The 22,104-nt window shown below is 39.9% G+C and overlaps 2 protein-coding genes across 4 annotated transcripts in view; one reads left to right on the top strand and one right to left on the bottom strand.

The window, feature by feature from the left end:
* Positions 1-2,226: 2,226 nt before the first annotated feature.
* The window catches only part of LOC123979415, a 30,970-nt gene continuing 11,092 nt past the window's right edge, over positions 2,227-22,104 (top strand). Inside the window, exons 1-9 of the mRNA XM_046063328.1 lie at positions 2,227-2,364; positions 2,893-3,029; positions 12,439-12,558; positions 12,786-13,049; positions 13,140-13,303; positions 15,240-15,385; positions 16,261-16,301; positions 21,553-21,720; positions 22,003-22,092. Of these exons, the coding sequence (XP_045919284.1) occupies positions 2,948-3,029; positions 12,439-12,558; positions 12,786-13,049; positions 13,140-13,303; positions 15,240-15,385; positions 16,261-16,301; positions 21,553-21,720; positions 22,003-22,092 (1,075 nt within the window). The 5' untranslated portion in view covers positions 2,227-2,364; positions 2,893-2,947. The remainder of the gene's footprint in view (positions 2,365-2,892; positions 3,030-12,438; positions 12,559-12,785; positions 13,050-13,139; positions 13,304-15,239; positions 15,386-16,260; positions 16,302-21,552; positions 21,721-22,002; positions 22,093-22,104) is intronic.
* LOC123979553 (serine/threonine-protein kinase Nek9) lies at positions 3,279-11,270 on the bottom strand. 3 transcript variants are annotated; one of them, XM_046063515.1, is made up of 23 exons: positions 10,546-11,262; positions 9,814-9,991; positions 9,654-9,709; positions 9,502-9,572; positions 9,272-9,377; positions 8,704-8,835; positions 8,495-8,605; positions 8,314-8,378; positions 8,140-8,190; positions 7,853-8,045; positions 7,617-7,761; positions 7,315-7,515; positions 7,107-7,153; positions 6,802-6,963; positions 6,601-6,709; positions 6,360-6,530; positions 6,032-6,199; positions 5,901-5,960; positions 5,576-5,763; positions 5,306-5,461; positions 5,086-5,190; positions 4,940-4,993; positions 3,279-4,846 (listed from the first exon to the last, which is right to left on the bottom strand). In XM_046063515.1, exons 1-23 carry the CDS (start codon positions 10,729-10,731, stop codon positions 4,667-4,669), a joined length of 2,895 nt encoding a protein of 964 aa, XP_045919471.1. In that variant the 5' UTR covers positions 10,732-11,262; the 3' UTR covers positions 3,279-4,666. The 3 variants fall into 3 exon arrangements, 2 of the variants coding, with proteins under 2 accessions (XP_045919471.1, XP_045919472.1); XM_046063516.1 differs by having other exon boundaries at positions 6,360-6,521; positions 10,546-11,258; XR_006827252.1 differs by lacking the exon at positions 3,279-4,846 and having other exon boundaries at positions 4,977-4,993; positions 5,323-5,461; positions 10,546-11,270.

Raw genomic sequence — 22,104 nt, 5'->3', positions numbered from 1 at the left:
TATAACTAGCTAAACTCAACTTTTAATTCAGACGACATACAAAGCCAGTAAGTTTTTCAAATTCTAGACGGGGTTTGGGGGGATTTGTCAACCGTACAAGTAGATAATAGCTCGCAAATTATTTTCTAAGGTTTACCTCAATTTGATTAGCAAATGTTATCGAAGAAACACAAGAAATGCCATGTCAGCATTGTTTTGTCAGAGTATTATATTGCAGATGTTTCTAACGTTAACCTCTTGCCTGTTTTGATAATAATAATGTGATTATAAACTTTATTTAAATAGCATTTTTCTTAACAATGTTACAAATCGCAATGTATTTTTTGAAGTGGAACGCAACAAAAAGTCCCACCTCAAGATCCACTTAGGTACTTGCTCGCTCTAGAGTTTTCCACCATGGTCTTCATTAGCACATTATAAGTAGCTCATTTGTCATTGAACCAAAGATGTGAAAAGTTTCTGTGTTGGTGAGCTTGACAGTTCATTCTTGATCTTAAAACTAGCAGCTGACAAACCACTCTATACTCAAGGTCCACTTACCTGCATATTTTGGGGCTTTTGACCAAATCACATCAACAAACTTCATCTGCTTATTTGGTTGAAAGCTAAAGAAAAAGTAAGAAGACCTAGAGTTGTCAACTACTGTTTTCAAAGTCAAGAATGAGCTGACTGTCAAGTTCAACCTAAGGGCTTGTACAATTTGTATTTGTTGCACATGCCTTTCTTACTAGGCTGTTAGTTGTTCTGACTTATTTTTTTTCTACATTTAGAATAGAGACTAATTACATGGCAAAGATTCAGTCACACCTGTGCTGTAATTTTATACAAATGATCAGATCAGATGCAAGATTTGTTCTCGTAGCCTTTTTCTCTACGAAGCGTACTATTTTTCTGCTTGATTTTTCTTTTTTGAAATACAGGAGGAAAAAACACAGCGGGTGGTCTGGAGGGCTCAGGTGTCCTTCGCAAAGATCTATGGAACAACATTACAACCTCGAAGAAACGATCTTTAACAACAGAAGTCATGAGCACACAAGAAGAAGACACAGTCCTCAAGGGCAGTCCAACATTGCAGGAAAAAGCCATGACAAGGTCTATACTCAACAACAACATGGTGCTGTACCTGGTAGGAGAACAGATGGATTAAACCAGCCATTTCCAAACAAGCCTGTTAGCCACAGAAGTGCTCTCAACCCCAGGACTCAAGACCCACTTGATCTGTATGATTTTGAGGAAATCACTATCACAAAACAAACTAAAGGCATTCTGTCGTCCCAAGAACATCATTCAAATGGTATCAGAGAGGCCACTGGATCCCAGCATCCAAGAAAAGACTCACACAGTCTGCCCAGAGGAGAACTGCAGATGGCCAGAGCAATCCATGCAAAACAGCTCATGCTTCAGGAGAAGCTGTGGAGGGTTGAAGAAAAAATAAGGCAAAAAATCCACAAAGACAGTGTTTACGCTGCTGCAGGTGATGACCACACAAGGGAGGAGGAGAGGTACAACAGAGCAGAGAGGGGAATAGCTCAGACTAGTCTGTCTGAGCACCAGATGAGATACCCAGTGAGAAACAGAGAAATGATGATGCCAGTAAAAAGACAAGAGGATATTAAACAACTTAGGAGGAGGCAAGATCAGAGGAATGAAAACATAATGAGAAATATGCATGAAGAAGAGGGGGCCAGGTGGAAAAGAGGGGAAATAGAAGTTGCGCAGTCACAAAGAAAAGGACATAAAGGAACTCATCATATCAAAGTCGATGAGCAAGAAGTGAGCGGAGGGCTGAACCTGTCAAGGTGGGAAAATGTGAAAGAGCACACCAAAAGAAAAGTTGGGGATGAAAAAGGTAACGGCATTTGGGGAGTGACAGGTGTAAAGTCACAGGATGCAACAAAGAAAGCAAAAGGAAGAGAACAAAATACAACCTCTATGGGCGATAAAGGTTGGACTAGAGAAAATAAATACTGGGAGACATTTAAGGAGATGTACGGTTCAGACGATGAACGAGACTTGCCTCAAATGAGTCAACAGAAAACCTCTCACAGAGCTACAAGAGAAAACCACAGAGGTGCAGAAAGAAAACTGGCTGGGGAACCACTGCTTCCACCTGTTTCTAATCATTCCAGCAGACCAGAGCAGGCGGAGCTCAGGATTACTGACAGCACAGACACCGGCCTCCAGCTTCTCCCTTGCAGAATCTGCAACAGAAAGTTTGCAAGTGAAAGAATAGAGAAGCATGTCCAAATCTGTAAAAAGGTGAAGCAATCACATCGTCAAGTTTTTAACTCCTACATCAGTAGGACTAAGGGATCCGCCATTGAGGAGTTCTGGAAAACCCACAGCAGAACAGAGACTCCAGAGGTAAGCCAGTACATTTTCAGCTCTTCACCCTTCCAATTTTACAAAGATTTATATTAAAGGTACCCTGTGGAGTTTTTGACTATGGATGGAGCATTGCTTTTAAGAATGCATTTCATAAAAAGAATTTTAAAAACTCCACAGGGTAGCTTTACATTTACAAAGTCTAATGATTAGTTTAGCTCAAAGTCATTTTAGTAATTTTAACCTTGATGACATGATAGTGGATACAAGGGTTATTGTTGTCTCAAATTTGTATTAGAGCATGTGATACAAGCGGTTTTAAAGACAAGTCATTTACTAGCCAAATGGAATCTAATGAAAATATGTAATTGGTTGCATAATGGGAAATGTAGGATTGCATAGTTTGGTCTCGACAGACACTGGAGACTAAAAGTCAGGATCTTGGCAACTGCTGTTTAAATTTCAGTCATTCGTTTTCCCTAGTTCCCAACTTTAAGGGAATCTAATGCTAAATTGATTATCTTGAGTATTTACTGTTTTTAAATGGTATCTTTTTTTTTTCTTCAGGTTGTAAAGAAAATTAACCTAAGACAAAACGACAAGGCAAACACAAGAAATCTGCATGAGGGTCGACTCCCAGCTGGAACTTCAAAATGGTCCAAGTGAGCCAACCCGAACGGACCCACACATGGACCAATCCTCAGGTGTCAGCACACCAAGTCACCCATCACAATCTCGTTATTGTTAGTAGTCTCTGAATAGTTTGATTTAATCCCTTATTAGAATTTTGTTATACATCTCCAGGTCTACATTGTTGGAATATATTTCCTATTAACTGAACAGCAATGATTAGTTTTGGCTCTTTACAAGGACGGTGCATGTTAAATAGAACAAATACAAACAGCTAGGGTATGTTGTAGCTTACATTGTGGGAAATATTGACTATACACATATAACAAAAGACAGCTGGTAGTTTTATTTAGGGCTTTTACACAAAGCATGGCACAACAGTGTGTACAATATTTGGTTAGCTTGAAAAATAACTGTATTTTAAACGCTGTCAATAAACTGTAAAAAAACAACAAATTCACCTTAGGCACGGCATTGTCATAGTTGCACTAATTTTGGTTTCAATAGCTTGCTAAGGCACTACTGCCAGTGTTGTACTTTACTGTTGACACTGACAGTTCACAGACTACAAGTAAACACATTCTAAGATAACTATGACAAAAGGTTGTACACGCGCACGTTTTTGTTATAACACACAATAAACGGGCTTCAAACAAAAAACTAAATGCAAATACATATTTGCTTTCACAAATGATGCAAAATATGGTATAACATTTCAGAAAGTACCAAAGACAGGTAAAATTGTTACAAAATGCAATAACATTATAGCTGCAAGGTCAGCTATATTATATATGCTTTACAGACCATGTTTTCCACGTTTAAAGAAAACCGTTCAAGTGTTCATACATGTCACAATAAAGAAGACAGACCTACATGTGATGCACCAGCAAGAATTCCCAAGTCAAAGGCAATAAGAAAAAGTATCTAAAAGTAGTACAAAAATGAATCAGTAGTTTTGTGTTTCACACAATAAAACATGCAAATTTAAAAAGCATATACTTGCATAATAATTTGAATATGTTTGTAATAGCTAACATGTCTGATAAATATGGCAAAAATGTATTAGACGCTATTTTGTATTTGGCACTTTAGCTTGTTACGAATATCAAATGAAATAAAAAATAACTAAAAATAAAGTGATATAAGAAAGTTACGTTTTCACATTGGAAGATGGCGCTAACATGAGTCAAACTGCACAACATACTGGCTGCCCATCTCTAAACAACTGAGAACAGGAAACAGCAATCTTTGCACGTATTAGCGAATGGTTTCCTATTTGCATAAGCTATTATCTGAGGCACTAAGGACTGAAGTCTGAATGCTGACATCACTTGTAGTCAACAATAATACCACCAAAACATGGATTTAACATTCACATTGCAGAATAACACTATTCTCACTATGACGATCGTCTCTTGTGGTGTCAAGGTCCGATGCTTCATGTTGAATCCAGCCAACATTTCAGGTGAACACAAGTGTGCATTTGCAAGGTATTATACAGTATTACGTATGAAATAAAATGTAATCGTGTGACTTGGCACTCTGTCAAACATGTATACTGTAATGTAACCACTGTGAATGGGCACAAGGCTGCACCCTCTGCTGCACCTATAACCCAGCCTCCACTTCCCATCTAACCAGCTTGTTTAATTCAATATTTGCTATGAGTTTTGACACTTCTCCCACGATCAGGACATCTGCAGATTGAGTCTCAAACACTGGCCCCAGCAGATCGGCCCCCATGGTTTGTGAATCCGCCTCCTCTTCTTCCTCCATCCCCGGGCATACGATCAGAGTGATGGTTTCCGTTATTGTCACATCCTGCTTCCCGTAGCGTTAAACGACTGATTGCTGCCCAGAGCCTTTCATTCTCCTTCTGCTGCTCATCGACCTAGAGACGGCAGGAATGCATGCTGTTACTCGCGCACAAGGACCCAAATCTGCACTGAGGAGGGGAAGGTGGCTTTTGGGAAAAATGTCTCACCTGCTTCTCAAGCATCTGAATCCTTATGTCTTGATGAGCGACTGTCTCTCGCAGCTGCAAAATAAGCTCTTCTGTCAAATACTGAGGCAATGGGATGTATTGATGAGATCATGATTTTTGCACTGTTGAGTGTGCAGATTTTATACCTGTGTGACTTCATTACTTGCTTTGCAACATGCACCCAATTCTCCTTTTTTGCAGACATCACCCTCCTCCAGTCCATTGACTTTATTACAGCCCATTCGTTTAGTCTGTCAAAAATTGAGTGGAGACAGTGGATTGCAGTATTACACAGTATGAACAGCAGTATTTGGAGTATGTAATTCATGTCTAGATTGGTACAAAGGACAGCTATTTTGGCATTACCGATAGGCCTTTCTTACTGCTGACTGCTGCTGCTGCAGCTTTTAGCTCTTTCAGCTCCTCATAAGGTAGAGTGACGCTCTCTGAGATGGAAGAGAGCTGGTCAGGAATGGGTAGCTCACAGTCTGGTATCGGGATGTACTCTGCGTCTTCAAGCTCCTGTTGGATGAAAACCACCCTAAATTAGAACTCAGTGAGTCTACATTCAGATTTTTCTGTCTTATGACTCAAACAAAGATTTCCTTATTCGTCGTTGCTTTCATGGTAACAAACCTTTCTAAGCCAGAGAGGGCAGGAGCTGTCCCCAGTCTGATTTGCCATTGACATCATTGGGGTCTCCATGAAGCACTCCTCCGTATTATCCTCCAGTGTACCCCCAAGGCCCCTGTCACGACACTCTGTCTCTGAACCAGGTTCTATGTCTAGATCCACTGTTGATGTAGATGCCTCCTGGCCCAGTCCTATATATCCACACATACAGTGATGCACACACAAACAATATAGAATTGCATGTATAAGTGTAGACTTATTCTTATTCTATTCAAGCAAAGAAAATTAATCACTACACAAATTAGTAACTGAAGAAAAAAGTATTTACCACTTCCAACTGACAGTCCACTGCTGTTAGAGCGAATAGTCTTGGAGTTCAGCACTTTCTCTGCAAAGAAGAAAATCGTATTAGACAGTTGGCTGCTTGCACCATTATACATTTTAAGCCTGGCTACTAACCCATTATGATAATGGTATGCCAGCCACGGCAAGAGAGGTCCGGTACATGGTGGAGGGAACCAAAGATGGGCCTTGGCATGGCAGGGCAAACCTCTGAGCCAAATCCCTTGTCAGCAGGCATCCCAAGTCGCCCATTTCCTGCGTTTCCCCATGCAAAGATCTGATTGTCTGCAAGAAACACAAACAGATGGTGATATTATCCTCTGGAACAAAAGTCTTGGGATGTGGCGTCTGTGAAAAAATAAAACTGCCACAAACCTTGACATAAAATCCAAAATATATACATATTATTGCCATAGATACACCACAGGACCATTCATCTTCTTACCCTCAGTGGCTGCAATGGTGAAGCCGTCTCCACATGAGACTTTGGTCACTATCTTCCCTCCAAAGGGTCCGACAAGGACTTGGACACCCATGTGTTTCTTAAAGTCCTTCACACCCTGCTGTCCGTACTTGTTGCAACCAAAGGTGATCAGACGACCACGTTCTGCAAAGCCAGAAATCATGTGAAATAATACTTCTTTGAAATGGTGACAAATCACTATAAGAGCCTTGTTTTGCAGTACCATCAATGGCAGCTGTGTGGGTCTTTCCTGGAGATATGGTCTGGATCTTGAACCGCGACAGCTGCTTTGCCAAGGTCAGCGTGGTGGTATAAGGTATTCCCTGGTAACCCTAGTGTGGTGTACAGGGGGAAAAAAACATATAAACATAGCTGCATCACCAAACGTCTCTATTATTGTCCTCCTTTAAGTATAACGCAGTACCTCTCCAGGGTGATTTTTGAGACCAGAGACTCCCTGGTTCAGACCAAGCTTATTGAATTCATTGTTTCCACACGCTAGGACTTTGCCAGCTTCTGTCAAAAAGAAGGTTCCATCGCTGCCACATGACACTGAGGAGATGGTGGCACCTTTAGGTATCTCCACCTGGGAAAACCAGAAAACAGAAATTACTTTTGGAATAATTTTATTATTTATTTATCATATTGCTTAAAACACTTTGCTCCTGCGAAGCTTTAGTCTCTTGACAGATAGTCAAGAGTATACCAGAACAGGGAACAAAATCTTACTTGCATCGGAGAAGAGAAGTCATCCTCACATTCCAGGCCGAGACGTCCTGCAGCAGGAAAATAGAGCAATTTTGACTGAGAACTCTTGTTGTATTTAAAGAGTGTCAGTATCTCCACCTGCTGGCTACAGTTATAACAGCAAAATCAACCTGGCAGAGGCCTAATGATATCAGCTGAAAACAACAGTAAATGCATCAACCCTATATACCATACTCTCCGCAGCCCCAGGAATAGATGTCCCCACTCTGAGTCAGGACCACCACGTGGTTGTCTCCACATGAAACTTGGCGAACAGGCCGCTCCTCGAAAAACTTCAAAAGCACTGGCTCCAAAATCTCCACGCCGAGCTCACCCTCCACTCCAATGCAGCCGTAATAGTCGGACCCAAACATGTACATCTGGTCCTCATCTGCAAAAGCAGTAGCACCAGAGTGTTAAAAAAGTGTGGCTTTACAGAAAGTTTTTTTTTTTCTCAAGTTCCTGCTTTTGCAGGAAGCTTTCCTCACTCACCAGTAACACAGGCAGTGAAGTCAGCCCCACATGCCACCTGTCGGATGGCCTTCCCCTGCAGCTTCTCCACCTTCTTTGGCTGCCGGTATGAAGCCTGGTCTCCGTGCCCCAGCTGGCCCACCATCTTGGCTCCACCTTGGACATTCTGAAGAAAAGGTTGAGAAAGTTCTTTGTAGCAATGCACAAGAACAACTGGATCCAGTATCTCTCTCCCAGAGTGATGGCTCAATACTCACAGCCCAGGTATACAGCTCCTTTTCCACCGTCACCACTGCAAAGTGACTCTCCCCTGCACACACATGTTGAGCACTGCTGCCTCCTTTGAACGTGTCCATTTTCTGGGGGGTGAACTTCCCTCCACCCCAGAAGTACACCTCCCTTGAGCGTGTAGTCACCACAGCAACTGGAGTGTCACTCACTGTACTCAGCCTGTGGTTCAGCCAGGACAACAAATCAGTTATACACTGGAAAAACCTTACTTAAGGGAACATACTTTTACAACTGAGTGACAAGTGAAACTTACTTTGGTTTTTTTATTGCTGAATTTAACAGGGCAACACGCTCTTCAAGCTCCCTAACAAAGAATGAAGTTGTCAGCGGGTCATGCGTGTTTGACGTCACTGCATCCAATAGAATGTAAAATATTTTTTTAAGGAAATAAAGAAAACAACACTATTTTCCCTTTCAACCAACTTACTGTCTACAGCAGGAGATGAATGGCTGGTCCAGAATCTGCTCAGTTGTAGGCCTCTTTGCAGGATCCTGCACAAAAATACCACAACCAGCTTTTTCTTTGCACACAGTATTATCTCTGGCATCAATCCATTTGCTTCTTAACAATCTGAAACAAGACTCTTCTGATTATTCCCCTCACTCACTTGATCGAGGCACTCGTATACCAGTTGGATCAATGCAGACGAATAAACATCCGAGTTCACATCCATGGTCCAGTTGCCCTGGACTATTTTCACGCAGAGATTCAGAGGGTTCTTATGGACACAAACAGCAAAATGAATTAATTCTGGTTGAAAAAATACGATTTCAATGCAAATAATCAAAACTATTTCTAGCAAGTTAACAAACCCACCGTTGCATCAAATGTTCTTGTAAGAGTTAGCACTTCAAAAAGAACACAACCCATTGCCCAGATGTCTGATTTGAAGTTGTACTTTGCTCCCTGGCACAATTCAGGTGACATATAATATGGAGTTCCCACACACTGGATTTACAGAGGAAGAAAAAGTGTGAAAAAACAATTAGTAAAACATGTACCTCAAGATGATGGAGAAGGAGTGATGACATAGAACTGTGTAGTGCAATACCTCAAATAATAAGTATTTGCAAAGTAAACTGAAAGTCTCACTCACAATCTCATATAACCTGTGATCAACTCTACCGTCTTAATTGTCATTAAAGAACAGCAGCATCCAAGATGACAACAAATTATTACAATTAAAAAAAACTAAAAAACAACACTATACTCTGGATTATGTTGACTGTACCTCTAAATAATAAAGCAATATAAAAAAAGAGCATGCACAAGCCTACATTACCACTATGTTAGTATTTAACCACTGTGTAACATTCAATTAATATTTGCTAAATCATAGCCAGTCTGGTTAAAGATGCTAGGGGGGAAAACATTCACAACTTACAGTCTCTGCCATTGAAAACTCAGAGTCTAGCTTCTTTGCGAGTCCATAGTCGCCCAGCTTAATGAGGTCAGTCTTGGTCAGGAAAATGTTTAGAGTTTTGATATCTCTGCAAGAAAAAAAAAACATTGTTCCATTACCAAAAAGAACCACTATAAGGAAAGAAAAATAAAAAGTCAAGTGACCTGCCAGATGCCTCAAGAGCATGAAAGAAAACAGGCAAAGAATCTTACCTATGTAAGATCCCAGCCTTGTGAATGTGAGACACTGCTGAGGCAATTTGGTACAGATACCATATGACCACCTGAAGAAACACGTTAAAAATGTGAAAATGTCACAGAGAATAGTTTGTCTGTATAAAATAAATCCCTGCAATGTTGCATACCTGCTCACTGAAGAGTTTCCCCTTCTGTTGATTGATTTTATCATACAGATTTCCTCCTGTGATGAGAAGGCCATTTAGCATTCTGTTACACATGAACAGCATTCTAACAAATCTCAATCACATCTTTAGAGTGAACACTGAAACTGAAGCGTTTTCTTACCATTGCAATACTCAAGCTCAATGAGCAGGGAGTTTTTATCCATGAAGTGATTAAAGTAGGCTACAATGTTGTTGTGCTCTAGGATGGAGAGGATGCTTATTTCATTCATGACATCTCTGCGCTCCTTTTCGGAGAGCGAGTTCAGGTCCACCTCTTTCCATACCACCAGAGAGTTGTCCTGGGGAAGCCAGATGGGACATCTCATTAAACAATACTAACAAGAGCCTCAAATCAGCATCCAGATGTGTCCCTCCAGATGACAGAATGATAGAAAGCACAGGGTTGAGTTTCTCTACGATCATATCTACCTGCTTACAGAATAGACAGACACAGACAAAATCTTCTCCGATAAGCTGTAATAAATGTATTACAGGACAAAGAATCAAGAAATGTATCTTACCCTCACAGGAATTTCTCACAAGGGCATGGAAATCACAGGAACAATTTGCATTTCAGTAGCTAGACACATACTGTAGCCTACAGTAAATCTGAATAATCCACAAGATGTAATTTAGCACCATTAACAAGACATTTCTGATAACCATGTTTACGTCTGTGCAAGGAAAAGTTGTTGGGGCCTTATAAAGTTGCAAAAGACACGTTTTCCTAGCCCTGTTGTTGTTGGTAAACACTTTCAACATAACTTACATGAAGGAAATAGATTTTTGCACGGCATTATGTGTGCCTTTTAAACACAGACAACTGCGCTCCTGGGTCTAGCACCCAACTTACCTCTGTTCTTCTGTACAGAGTGGCTTCACCAAACGCCCCCCTCCCGAGGATCCGGATAGGAATGTAATGCAACTTCTCCTCTTCGCCATTAAATGTTCCCGACGCTAAACGCTCACTGACCACAGACCCGCCACCCAAATCTGAATTTAGCGAGTCGAAGTGTCTTTCATAGTCCTCCAGTGACATTTCTGTTTAGGGACTTGTTCGCCAGTGGCAGTGATGGAAATAACCCGAACAGGCCCAACGACAACACTTTCTAAAAGACTCCTACAAAACCGTACACACGTCTAACATGCTACCCGTGTCGGCTAACAAAGAGGCCTGTAAAAGTATTAGTAGTGTGCTACCAGATGCCTCAAGCCACTCCAAGTAGACAAAGTAAGAAAAACACAACGTAGCAAAATACGTGCAACTACCAGTCAAGCATGACACAACAAAAATGAGGACGTTCAGCCAACTTTTTGAAGTTTCAGAATAAAAGGCGTAACTTCAAGCGTGTCGTGGTGTACTTTACGATGAAAGCCAACATTGCGCGTTTCCGGTCCTGTCTCTCTCTTTAGCTCGACTTGGTTTAACATGACGAAAACTACAGCGACGACTGGCACAATAAAACCCTGAGCGGTCATGGACATGGACACAAAATAGGTTCAAGAAGTCTGCATAACAAAAACACAAGTTACGGATGTTTGAAATCGATTGGCCTCGTCTGACACTGAAAAGACAGCAACACATCGAGACCCCGTCCATCACCGTTTCCTTGCGCTCATACCCGGAAAATGTCAAAGTAAACGGTTTCTTGGCTAGCAGTTTTTAAAATCTTTTACATTTCTATCAGTCTTTTTTCAAACGTCTCTACTCTACCGTTACTGACTATAAATTCAAATAAGGGACGTGATGCACATAGAAGCTATGCAATTATAAATGTCATACAGCTGTGCACACCTTTCAGTTCACAATTTTAATTTCATACCAAATTATCAGTACATATGTGGCGTAGTGTGACACAAACTTTACAAATGCTATGACAATTTAAACATCTTTTACCGTAAGGGGTTGTATAATAGACCTAAGTGTAAAATCCTATTATGAATAATATTACATTTAGATAACAACATCACTGTATAGTACATTTTCTGGAAAATCACTTGATAGACTGTTAATAGATGAGATAACCAGACTGGTGTTTTGGGCTGATCCGCCACATACCTGGCAAATCAGAGTACCAAGTTATCACACTGATACAAAAAAAATCATATCAAAATCCAATATAGTCATAAAGCTGGCCAGCTCACTGATTTAAAACATTGCCTGCATTGGTCTTCTATCACAAACCGATATTACTAATAACTACTGGTAGGTCACAACCCAGGCTTCTAGACATACATCACACCATCAACCACCCTTCTGATTAGACCTTTGCTCCATGTGGGTGGTCCATTAGAGGCCACCACAACAAACTTTGTAGGCCTAAATCAGTGTGTATCAGGGTGTTTCATGTGTAAAGTACATTAAATTAACTTCTCATTATGTCTGTAGTAGGTCATAGGTCACTGAAATAATGACTTTCAGCAGACATTTCCACATAAGCAAGAGAGGGTGAAGGGGAGTCAAGGACACTCGTGCACACGGATTTGTAATATTGACAGAGCAGCTGCCTCACACAGATAAAAGTGACATTCTGAGTGAATTTCTGTGTAAAACCCTGAAGACCAGAGGGATATCCAGACATGATTTCAGATGATGATATCAGCGCAGATGGAAAATCATTACACCTTAACATAAGAAGCAAAGGTAGGCTTGTGTTTTTTAAACTGCTCTTGAAATGAAATGTAGCTAATGTATGATTGATCTGTTGTTCAGTTTGAGCTCACATCAAAGTGTCTGTTTGTTCAGGACCTATGTGCACAGTCAGAGTTGGGTCCAGAAGGCTTCCAGTGTATCCATGGGTTATCGTGTGTTTAGGACTGTTAAACACAATTCTGATGTTAACTGCTATTGTTATTGGGATTTACTGTGAGTACAACTGATCCAAGGTGTTTTATATCTACTTCAGTTGTTTAGAGTCAGTTTGGAGCACACTGTACTGAACAATTCATTAACTATGCTATGGCCATATTTACCAAGCTTATTTAATTAACTATATTTACCCTTTCTATACCCAGTGCAATGAATTGGAAGATACAATAAAACACTTATAAGATTAATTTAAAAAGTAACTTTCTTATTTCTGCTTATAACAGGTGGCAAAGTCAGTGAGGTATCCGCTCCCCATGAAATAACAGCACAGACTCTAATCATAGAAGTGAAGCAACTTCAGATAATGCAAACTGAAGCGAGCAAAGCTCAAGAAGAGGCCCAACAAGCATTAAAGAAAGAGCTCAGGAAACATCAGCAACTAAAACTGCAGTTGGAACAGAACAAGACACTCAGTGACGACATTCAGAGGCAGCTTGAGACACTACAACTGGAAAAAGTAAAACTGCAGTCTGACAAATCTGATACTTGTAAGACAACTTTGCGTTCACTTTGTAATGCATTTTGGAATCAAACCTTTTCTTCATGTTTTGACTTTAACTAATTTTCTTCTTTAACAGTGGAAAGTTGTGGACGCTGCCTGCCAGGATGGTTTTTATTTAACACATCATGCTACTTTCATTCTAAATCAGCATCCAATCCCTTAAAGAACTGGTCAGACAGCAGGGCAGACTGTATCAGCCGTGGTGCCAATCTGACTGTGATTGATACCTGGGAGGAGCAGGTGAGTTCAGTATGCTGTAGGTGGAAAACAGGAGATGATAGAGTGGGTAGAGTTAATCTTGATGTTTGAAAGCAGCATTATGTGGTAATCTTATCTTAAAATAACAGCTTCAAAATCATTTTGATGGTACACTGACTTGTAATAGGGTGAATAGCATCTCTGTCATTGCACTCCAGGCCCGGGGCACCTGTTATTGCGCTAACATTGGATTCCCGGACAGGAAAATTATCATGACAATGTTGTAATGCTTTACGGCACCATGTCACAAAGCAACACAACTCTTCAGCAAGCAAGGTATAAGAAGAAGCAACAAGTATATAATGTGCATTGTAAGTCCTTTGGAAGAAGCTAGCTCGGTATTCTCAGTATGGATTTCATGGCAGAGGCTGCAAAGAGACCAAAGAAGACATTGAGGGAGTGAGGAAGAGATAAAGGGAGTGACCAAGAAAGACCCTAATGGCAAGCTAACCAACAAAGCTAGACAGCATGAGCACTTACAGCAACGTTACAGATGTCAGAGTGTGTAATCTAGTAAGTTTGCTAACATCAACTCGAGATTTATAGCTTGTGGTGAGTGACTGAGCAACATGATGTAACTTTTCTGGTGGAGAGTGGCGTCGTGCCGGAGAGGGCAACATAACCGGGCTCAGTATTCAACTTGCTAGTTTTTGATCAGAAGTAATGTAATCACACCAAATGCATGTGGACAACTGTCTTTATTAACAACAGCAGTAAATTACACTCTGAAACCGTAGGCGCCCCAAATCATCGAAAAATGTATCTTTTATCCGTTGTTGCCCTTCTTCGAGAGTAAGGATGGCTAGACAGGGGTATTTGCTCTTAAAACATTGATTTGTGCAGCTTTGAAGGTACCCTGTGTGATAGTTTTGACTACTAGTAGCTCAACAGATATGTGTTGTTCTACTAGCAATCACAAAGAAGCACATGCACAGAGCATGGAGGTGATGTGATACACATTGCTGCTGAATGCTGAGGGATCTGATGTTCAATTGACAGGTCTTTTTCATGGAAAATATTTTGTCATGTCAAAGTAGGAAAAACAAGTTTAAGTAATAAATTCAATTTAGCTGCTTCAGTTTCAGGGTCCTGGTATTGCGTTGTGTCATTAATGTTAATAGTAACACCTATGCTTTTCCTGCTATAACAAGTCAAAATGTCTGCTTTGAAAAAGGGCTATTATACAACAGATACTGTAATGCAGAGGCTTTTAAACTTTGAGACACGACTCATGGCAGTGTTTATAAAAACAGTTATTGTAGTTTGGTCAGCTAATTTGGCCTGATTACTAACACAGTCAACATTTACAGTGGAAATGTGGAGGCAATTAAGGGAACTGAAGTAGTTATAGCATAGAGAAGTGATTTCTGATACTAAAACCAAAATGTCAGAGATAATATGACTAGTCCTTTGGAGCTGGGTTTAACTTGGTCATGCTTAATTGACACATTCAAAAATGATTCTTTAAGTTTGTCTTGATGAAGTTTTTACATTTATCTTTACACAAACTAAGATAATCAAGGTTCACTTACTAGCTTCAGAAGGTAAAAACTAATAACTCAATCTAAGAGACTGAGAGTAAATTGTCATAGTAGGTAAAGCACAGGTGTAATAACATTAATGATGGCTCTTTTCCACAATGTGACATAAGTGGCAGGGAGCCAGCATGTGCCACACCAGGAGCCTGGAACCTGCTCAAGATTGCAGCCATAACATTCATGCTTTTCCTGAAATGTGAAATGATCTGCAGGGCTGAGCTGTAGATAATGTTAGGCTGGTATGTGAAGCTAATGTTTTTGTTAAACATGCTCCCCCCAGCATCTCATCTTTTGCTAGATAGGCCCGCACTGCTAATAAATATGGTGAAGGTTTACCTTTAAATAAAATTTGTGATACTGTTTAACCCCTGTTTACCTAGCTAAATCTTTTTGAGTACCTACCAAAACGGGATGCAAGCATTCGACCGTGGTGGAGCAGGCCTGGGGGAATCTGGATTGGCCTTACGGATATTCAGACAGAGGGCCATTGGGTGTGGCTAAATAATGTGACTCTGCTGGATAAAGGGTATGAGCTTTAAGACTTACTATACAATGTTGATGTGTTAAATGAATCATTTGACATTTTGGGAAATACGATTTTTCGCTTTCTTGTTGATGGATAAGACAATCAATAACACTTCATGTACAGTAAATATGTAGCTAGAGTCAGCAGGTGATTAGCTTAGCCTACTATATAGACTAGAAGCTGGTGGAAACAGCTAGCCTGGCTCTGTCACTGTGCCCGGTCAAGAAAATACAGCATGAAACATGTAAAACCACAACTTGAGTTTTTGCATTTCTGTTTGTGTACGAATTTAAACAAACCAGATATAAAGTGTTGATTAGTGAGCTTTAGAAGTGTTGGCTGGCTTTTAGTGTTTATGCTAAGCTACGCTAATTGCCTGCTGACTGTGGCTTCATATTTAGTTTAAACCATGACAGTGGAATCGACCTTCTTATTAACTCTCAGGAAATCATTTAAAAAATTGGAAATTATTGTAATACCCAAAATGTCCAACTTTTCCATTACTATCATGAGTTAATGTAACCTTCATAATCAAGAATGATCATGAACTTTGTAAATAGATTTCTGAATAGTTGTAAAATGAGATATCCATAAACCACGAGGTGTGTCATCCTGTACTTTTACTAAGTAACATTTTAAAGAAATTTTTAAATGGATGTGATTACAATAGTTTTGGTGTATTACAAATCAAATTGTTAAATGGTGACATATTAATTACACCTGCCTACAACATCAATCTATTGACTGATTCAAATCCTTTCATTTTCCCAACAATTTATGCAAAAAAGAAGATATATAATAGAAGACATACATAGGAGAATATGTAAGACACACACACATACACACGTTAAAGCATAACTATGGCCTTGCTTTAGGTACTGGATACAAGGGGAGCCCAACAACTATGGAACAGAGGGTGAGCACTGTGTGGCTCTTATGAATATTAACAACCCAATGGCAACGTGGTATGACGCAAACTGCCAAACGAACAAGGAATGGTTATGTGAAATGGAACCCAACTAGCTGTGGAGAGCATGGTGGTCCATATCAAGGCTAAACTTTTGTCTCAAAGAAGTTGCCTCCATAATGTCAACAAGCTCGGAAACCATTACATGAGTAGAGAAGACCCAGTTATTTCCCATATGGATTTATTGCAAGTTTCTCTTGTCTTGAAAAAATGCATGTCTCAATTGTACTGTGCTTTGATATCCTTAATCTTAATCTCAACACTCTGCTATCCCCGGATAGTTTAGAGGCTTTACTGAGGGGATTATTAATCTTACAGTGGTTGTACATGTTACAGCAGTGATGCTTTTAATTAATACTTGATAATATTATGAATGTTTTTATTCTTATTTTCTGCTCTCGTATTTTCTGTTATGCTTTTTTTTTACTGCTTAGTTATAACATGCTAGCACACTAACACGACTGTACACTCTTACTAGGTACATAATAAACATAAATTATGTAATAATAAAAATAAATAATGTGAAGAAAGGTTGAGTGAATGAATTACATTTTTGTGATTGTACTACTTTGGTGTAGCATTGCACAAATTTTACATATGATATTGAGTTTGAACAATAAATTAAGACTCTCCTTCTAAGCAACACTTATATTAGTGGGCAGCAGGGGGTGCAATAAGTGATTTCTACAGTTTACTCTTGATAACATTGGTTAACTGTTGGCTGTCCACTCAAAGTTTCCCACAACTCATGGGGTCAAAACTCAGATTTCCAGATGTACATCACAACCACCCATTGGTTTATACACTGCTCAAAAAAATAAAGGGAACACTAAAATAACACATCCTAGATCTGAATGAATGAAATAATCTCATTAAATACTCCTTTCTTTACATAGTTGAATGTGCTGACAACAAAATCACACCAAAATTATCAATGGAAATCAAATTTATCAACCCATGGAGGTCTGGATTTGGAGTCACACTCAAAATCAAAATGGAATACCACATTACAAGCCGATCCAACTTTGATGTAATGTCCTTAAAACAAGTCAAAATGAGGCTCAGTAGTGTGTGTGGCCTCCACGTGCCTGTATGACCTCCCTACAACGCCTGGGCATGCTCCTGATGAGGTGGCGGATGGTCTCCTGAGGGATCTCCTTCCAGACCTGGACTAAGGCATCCGCCACCTCCTGGACAGTCTGTGGTGCAACGTGGCGTTGGTGGATGGAGCGAGACATGATGTCCCAGATGTGCTCAATTGGATTCAGGTCTGGGGAACGGGCGGGCCAGTCCATAGCATCAATGTCTTCCTCTTGCAGGAACTGCTGGCACACTCCAGCCACATGAGGTCTAGCATTGTCTTGCATTAGGAGGAACCCAGTGCCCAGCATATGGTCTCACAAGCAGAACATTCTCCACGGCGTCTCCAGACTCTGTCACGTCTGTCACATGTGCTCATTGTGAACCTGCTTTCATCTGTGAAGAGCACAGGGCGCCAGTGGCGTATTTGCCAATCTTGGTGTTCTCTGGCAAATGCCAAACGTCCTGCACGGTGTTGGGCTGTAAGCACAACCCCCACCTGTGGACGTCGGGCCCTCATACCACCCTCATGGAGTGTGTTTCTGACCGTTTGAGCAGACACATGCACATTTGTGGCCTGCTGGAGGTCATTTTGCAGGGCTCTGGCAGTGCTCTTCCTGCTCCTCCTTGCACAAAGGCGGAGGTAGCGGTCCTGCTGCTGGGTTGTTGCCCTCCTACGGCCTCCTCCACGTCTCCTGATGTACTGGCCTGTCTCCTGGTAGCACCTCCATGCTCTGGACACTACGCAGACAGACACAGCAAACCTTCTTGCCACAGCTCGCATTGATGTGCCATCCTGGATGAGCTGCACTACCTGAGCCACTTGTGAGGGTTGTAGGCTCCGTCTCATGCTACCACTAGAGTGAAAGCACCGCCAGCATTCAAAAGTGACCAAAACATCAGCCAGGAAGCATAGGAACTGAGAAGTGGTCTGTGGTCACCACCTGCAGAACCACTCCTTGATTGGGGGTGTCTTGCTAATTGCCTGTAATTTCCACCTGTTGTCTAATCCATTTGCACAACAGCATGTGAAATTGAATGTCAATCAGTGTTGCTTCCTAAGTGAACAGTTTGATTTCACAGGAGTGTGATTGACTTACATTGTGTTGTTTAAGTGTTCCCTTATTTTTTTGAGCAGTGTATCTTTTCCCCATGTGGGCACCACACTAGAACCCACTAAATAAAACTTTGTCTGGCTTTGTTTGTTGTACCATTTGTCTAAAAAAGAAAACTGTTCCATATATAATGAGGGATAGCTGGAACACAAGTAAGTACGCACACTGACACACAGACGGTTTTGTAATATTTACAGAGCAGCTGCCTCACACAGATAAAAGTGACATGAGTAAAAATCTGACAACCAGAGGGATATCTAGACACGATTTCAAATGATGACAACAGCACATTACATTTAGCTGATGTGTTTATACAAAGCGAATTACAATTGCTATACATGTCAGAGGTCACACGCTTCTGGAGCAACTAGGGGTTAAGTGTCTTGCTCAGGGACACAATGGTGGATGGATCACAGTGGGGGATTGAACCTGTGTCTCTCACAACAAAGGCATAGTCTTATCCACTGCCCCACTGCCACCCCTAAGCACAGATGAAAAATCATTGCGCCATACAGGAATACAGCTCATAGACATACTGGAGCATGACTGATCTGTTGTTCAGTGTGAGCTCACACCAAAGTGTCTGTTTGTTCAGTATCTACTGTATGTGCACGGTCAGATTTGGGTCCAGAAGTCTTCCACTGTGTCCATGGGTTACTGCTAAACACTATTCTGATGTTAACTTCTATTATTATTGGGATTTCCTGTGAGTACAACTGATAATAATGTAAACACAAAATTATTGATTGCATAAGTTAAAATCACCACTGATAAGATGAACCTATTCTTCGCTGCTATGAAGCCTTGCAGTACAGCGTTGTGATGCTTTCTTACAGGTCGCAAAGGAAGAGTTGTGTAACATGAATTTAGCAGCATGCAGCCTGCAGGATAACTGACTTGGGAGTCAGATTTATTTTCCAGCAAGTGCCTCCAACTGACAATTTGTGTTAAAAAAAACTCTTGTTCACTCAATGCAACACTTAATGCCTCTCACAAAGTATCTCCTACAGTACACTGAACTGCACTGATTAAGAGTGTTTAATAATAACAGGGTGGATTTTTCTGTGTAAACATTATGTTTAATAATGCTGTTGCAAATCCCCATTCTCAAGTTTAGTTTGATTGTTACAGCTGTCCCACTGATAAAAGGAAGCACTCAGCTCTTCTGGTTATAAGATATGGCAAACAATTCAGTTGGCGGTGCTTGCAGCACATGGAGAATCCACAGAGAAGGGAAAATTACAGCAAAGATGGACTTTTACGCACTTGATATGAAATATTTGGATAAGATATGAAATGTTTTCTGAAGTCTCTGAAACATTTCTTACTTTTTCCTCAAGTTTTCCCTCTTTTTTTTTTTTTCTGACCCTGTGATTCAAATTAAATGTTGTCATGATTCAAATTTTGGTGAATGAAGAGTATTACTGAAGATACGTTTCAAATACAAACTCCATTTCCAGAAAAGTGGAGATATTGCATAAAGTTGGGATAAAGTTGTCAAATTAACAAATCACAGATTTTTGTTTTTATTGCATTTTGAAAAATATCTAACTTTTCTGGGGATGGGGTTTGTATATGCTAAACGTACAACCATTGTACTGTATCTTTAAAGTTGTATATCTGTAGTGTGTATGTAGTGATGATTTACAGTTCAGATTAGCCAGAATAATATTTTTAACCAAGACATTAATTTTGAAAAGTTATGTTCCTATACTATTTTGTAGTCAAAACAATGAAAAACAACATCTTTTTTCAGATGTTGTTTTTAATTGTTTTGACCACAGAAAAAAATTATTCCACTCATTTTCATTTCATTGTCAATGTATTGGCATGGCTATAACACTATGGGGTAAATTGGAAAATATAAAGAAAATTTTTGAGTTATTGTTGAAATATTCTAATTACATTACCCCCCTGGTGTGACACCTGATAAGTAATATATGTGAAAGAGTATGTCCTGCCTGATTGTTGTACCATTCTGAGTATGAACACATGCCAGACAACTTGTCTGCTTGAACTAGTAACCTGTTAGTTTAGAGAGTCTGCCTGTCTGTTTGTTTAAACTGCGACTAATTGGATTTTCCTATGAATTGTCACCAGACCACATGCTCTGAATCTCATAACACTCTGCCCTGCCACCCAGCCACGAAACTTGCCAACATCAAATCCCCAGACCCTGGATCCCATCCTAACCCAGTCCCACACTCACCTGCCATCAGCCCTGACTATCTACTTTTGTTATTCATTAATAAAATATATTTTGTTTAATTCCTTGTTCCAGGCTGCCTTTGATTACTGGTCACACCCCTGACGCTTTTATGTTCTATAATTACAGGTCGATCCACTGTTCTCTAACTCTAACAAGCAACCGGTTATACTGTGTCTGCTGTTATTATTGTCTTTGCTGTTGTTATTAACTGTACTGACTAGGAGGAAATTTGACTCAAAGTTTCATTTCCATCTTCTTCTTCAATTTCATTTTCATCAGATAGCTGCATAGACAATTTTTCATAAAAAAAAATACCCCAAGATTTTATGCAAAATCTACAACTATTTCAACAAAAATAATCATATCTTTTAAATTTAAACTTTCACAGACATCTGTGCAAATTTCTGAAAAAATATTTTCTAAAAATATAAATTTTCACATAATTCTTAACAAAACAGTGCAAAAATATACAATACTTTTTACTTGAATTTTGTAAAAACACAGACAGTTTCATTCAACAATTTCATTGTCCACTATAGTAAAGATTTGTCTTTGACAACATTTTGGGCACAAAATGGGCGCTTAAGAATCATGCACAGCTAAAGGTGAAAATTGAGCATCACATAAATATTTATACATCTCTTTTTAAATTAATAAATGCAACCCATTGTTCCCAGTTAGTTCTATGCGCAATGTTTAATTCTCTTAAGCAAAAATCTGCAATGAACTAAACATCACCCATTGATGAACGGTTATTTAGGGGTGGATTCACTTTCACACACTTTCCTCCTCACAGATATAAAAGGAGGCAAACAGATCAGTGGACAGAGCTGCAGCACTACAATGGATAATCCAGGAAGAAGGACAGATGATAGGCAGAAAACATCATTTATACCAGAGTTTTCTCAAGTTTTCTTCAACACTGATAGACGTTTTCGCTCTCGCTACGAAATCTTCAGACGAGGCATGACTTTAATATCTTCTAGTGTCTGACATGTTTATTCTATCTGTCCACTTTCCCCTCACTGCTTTCTTTTTTCACTCTTTCTCTCATGAAATGAACCTGTGAATTTAAGTAATTTAATGTTACCATTATTTAAATGTAATTGAATGACGAGCATTGCTGAAGATAATATATTAGGCAAAGTTATATAACCAAGCCTCAATGATTTAGCTTTAAAGTCATCATAATCATCGCCTATCATACTGACTTGTATATTTTTTTTCTGAATTACAATATTCACAGGTGGAGAAGGATCTGATCGACTGGTTATACTGTGTCTGGGTCTGTTGAACGCTATTTTGCTGATAGCTGCTGTTGCTATTGGCATTAACTGTAAGTAGTCCT

Source organism: Micropterus dolomieu, linkage group LG11 (genome assembly GCF_021292245.1).
Source record: "Micropterus dolomieu isolate WLL.071019.BEF.003 ecotype Adirondacks linkage group LG11, ASM2129224v1, whole genome shotgun sequence".
In the NCBI taxonomy this organism is placed as follows: domain Eukaryota; kingdom Metazoa; phylum Chordata; class Actinopteri; order Centrarchiformes; family Centrarchidae; genus Micropterus; species Micropterus dolomieu.
Note: the sequence above shows the minus strand (reverse complement) of the source record. Positions and strands in the feature narration are given on the sequence as shown.

Bases quoted from the DNA above. Each gene is read 5' to 3' on its own strand.
- LOC123979553 (XM_046063515.1), bottom strand. From the start codon at position 10,731: ATGTCACTGGAGGACTATGAAAGACACTTCGACTCGCTAAATTCAGAT. The intron at 9,378-9,501 runs GTAAGATTCTTT...TTTTTCTTGCAG, and splicing joins AAGGCTGGGATCTTACATAG to AGATATCAAAACTCTAAACA. The intron at 6,200-6,359 runs GTAAGAAGATGA...TGTTTCTTGCAG, and splicing joins CACCATTGCAGCCACTGAGG to ACAATCAGATCTTTGCATGG.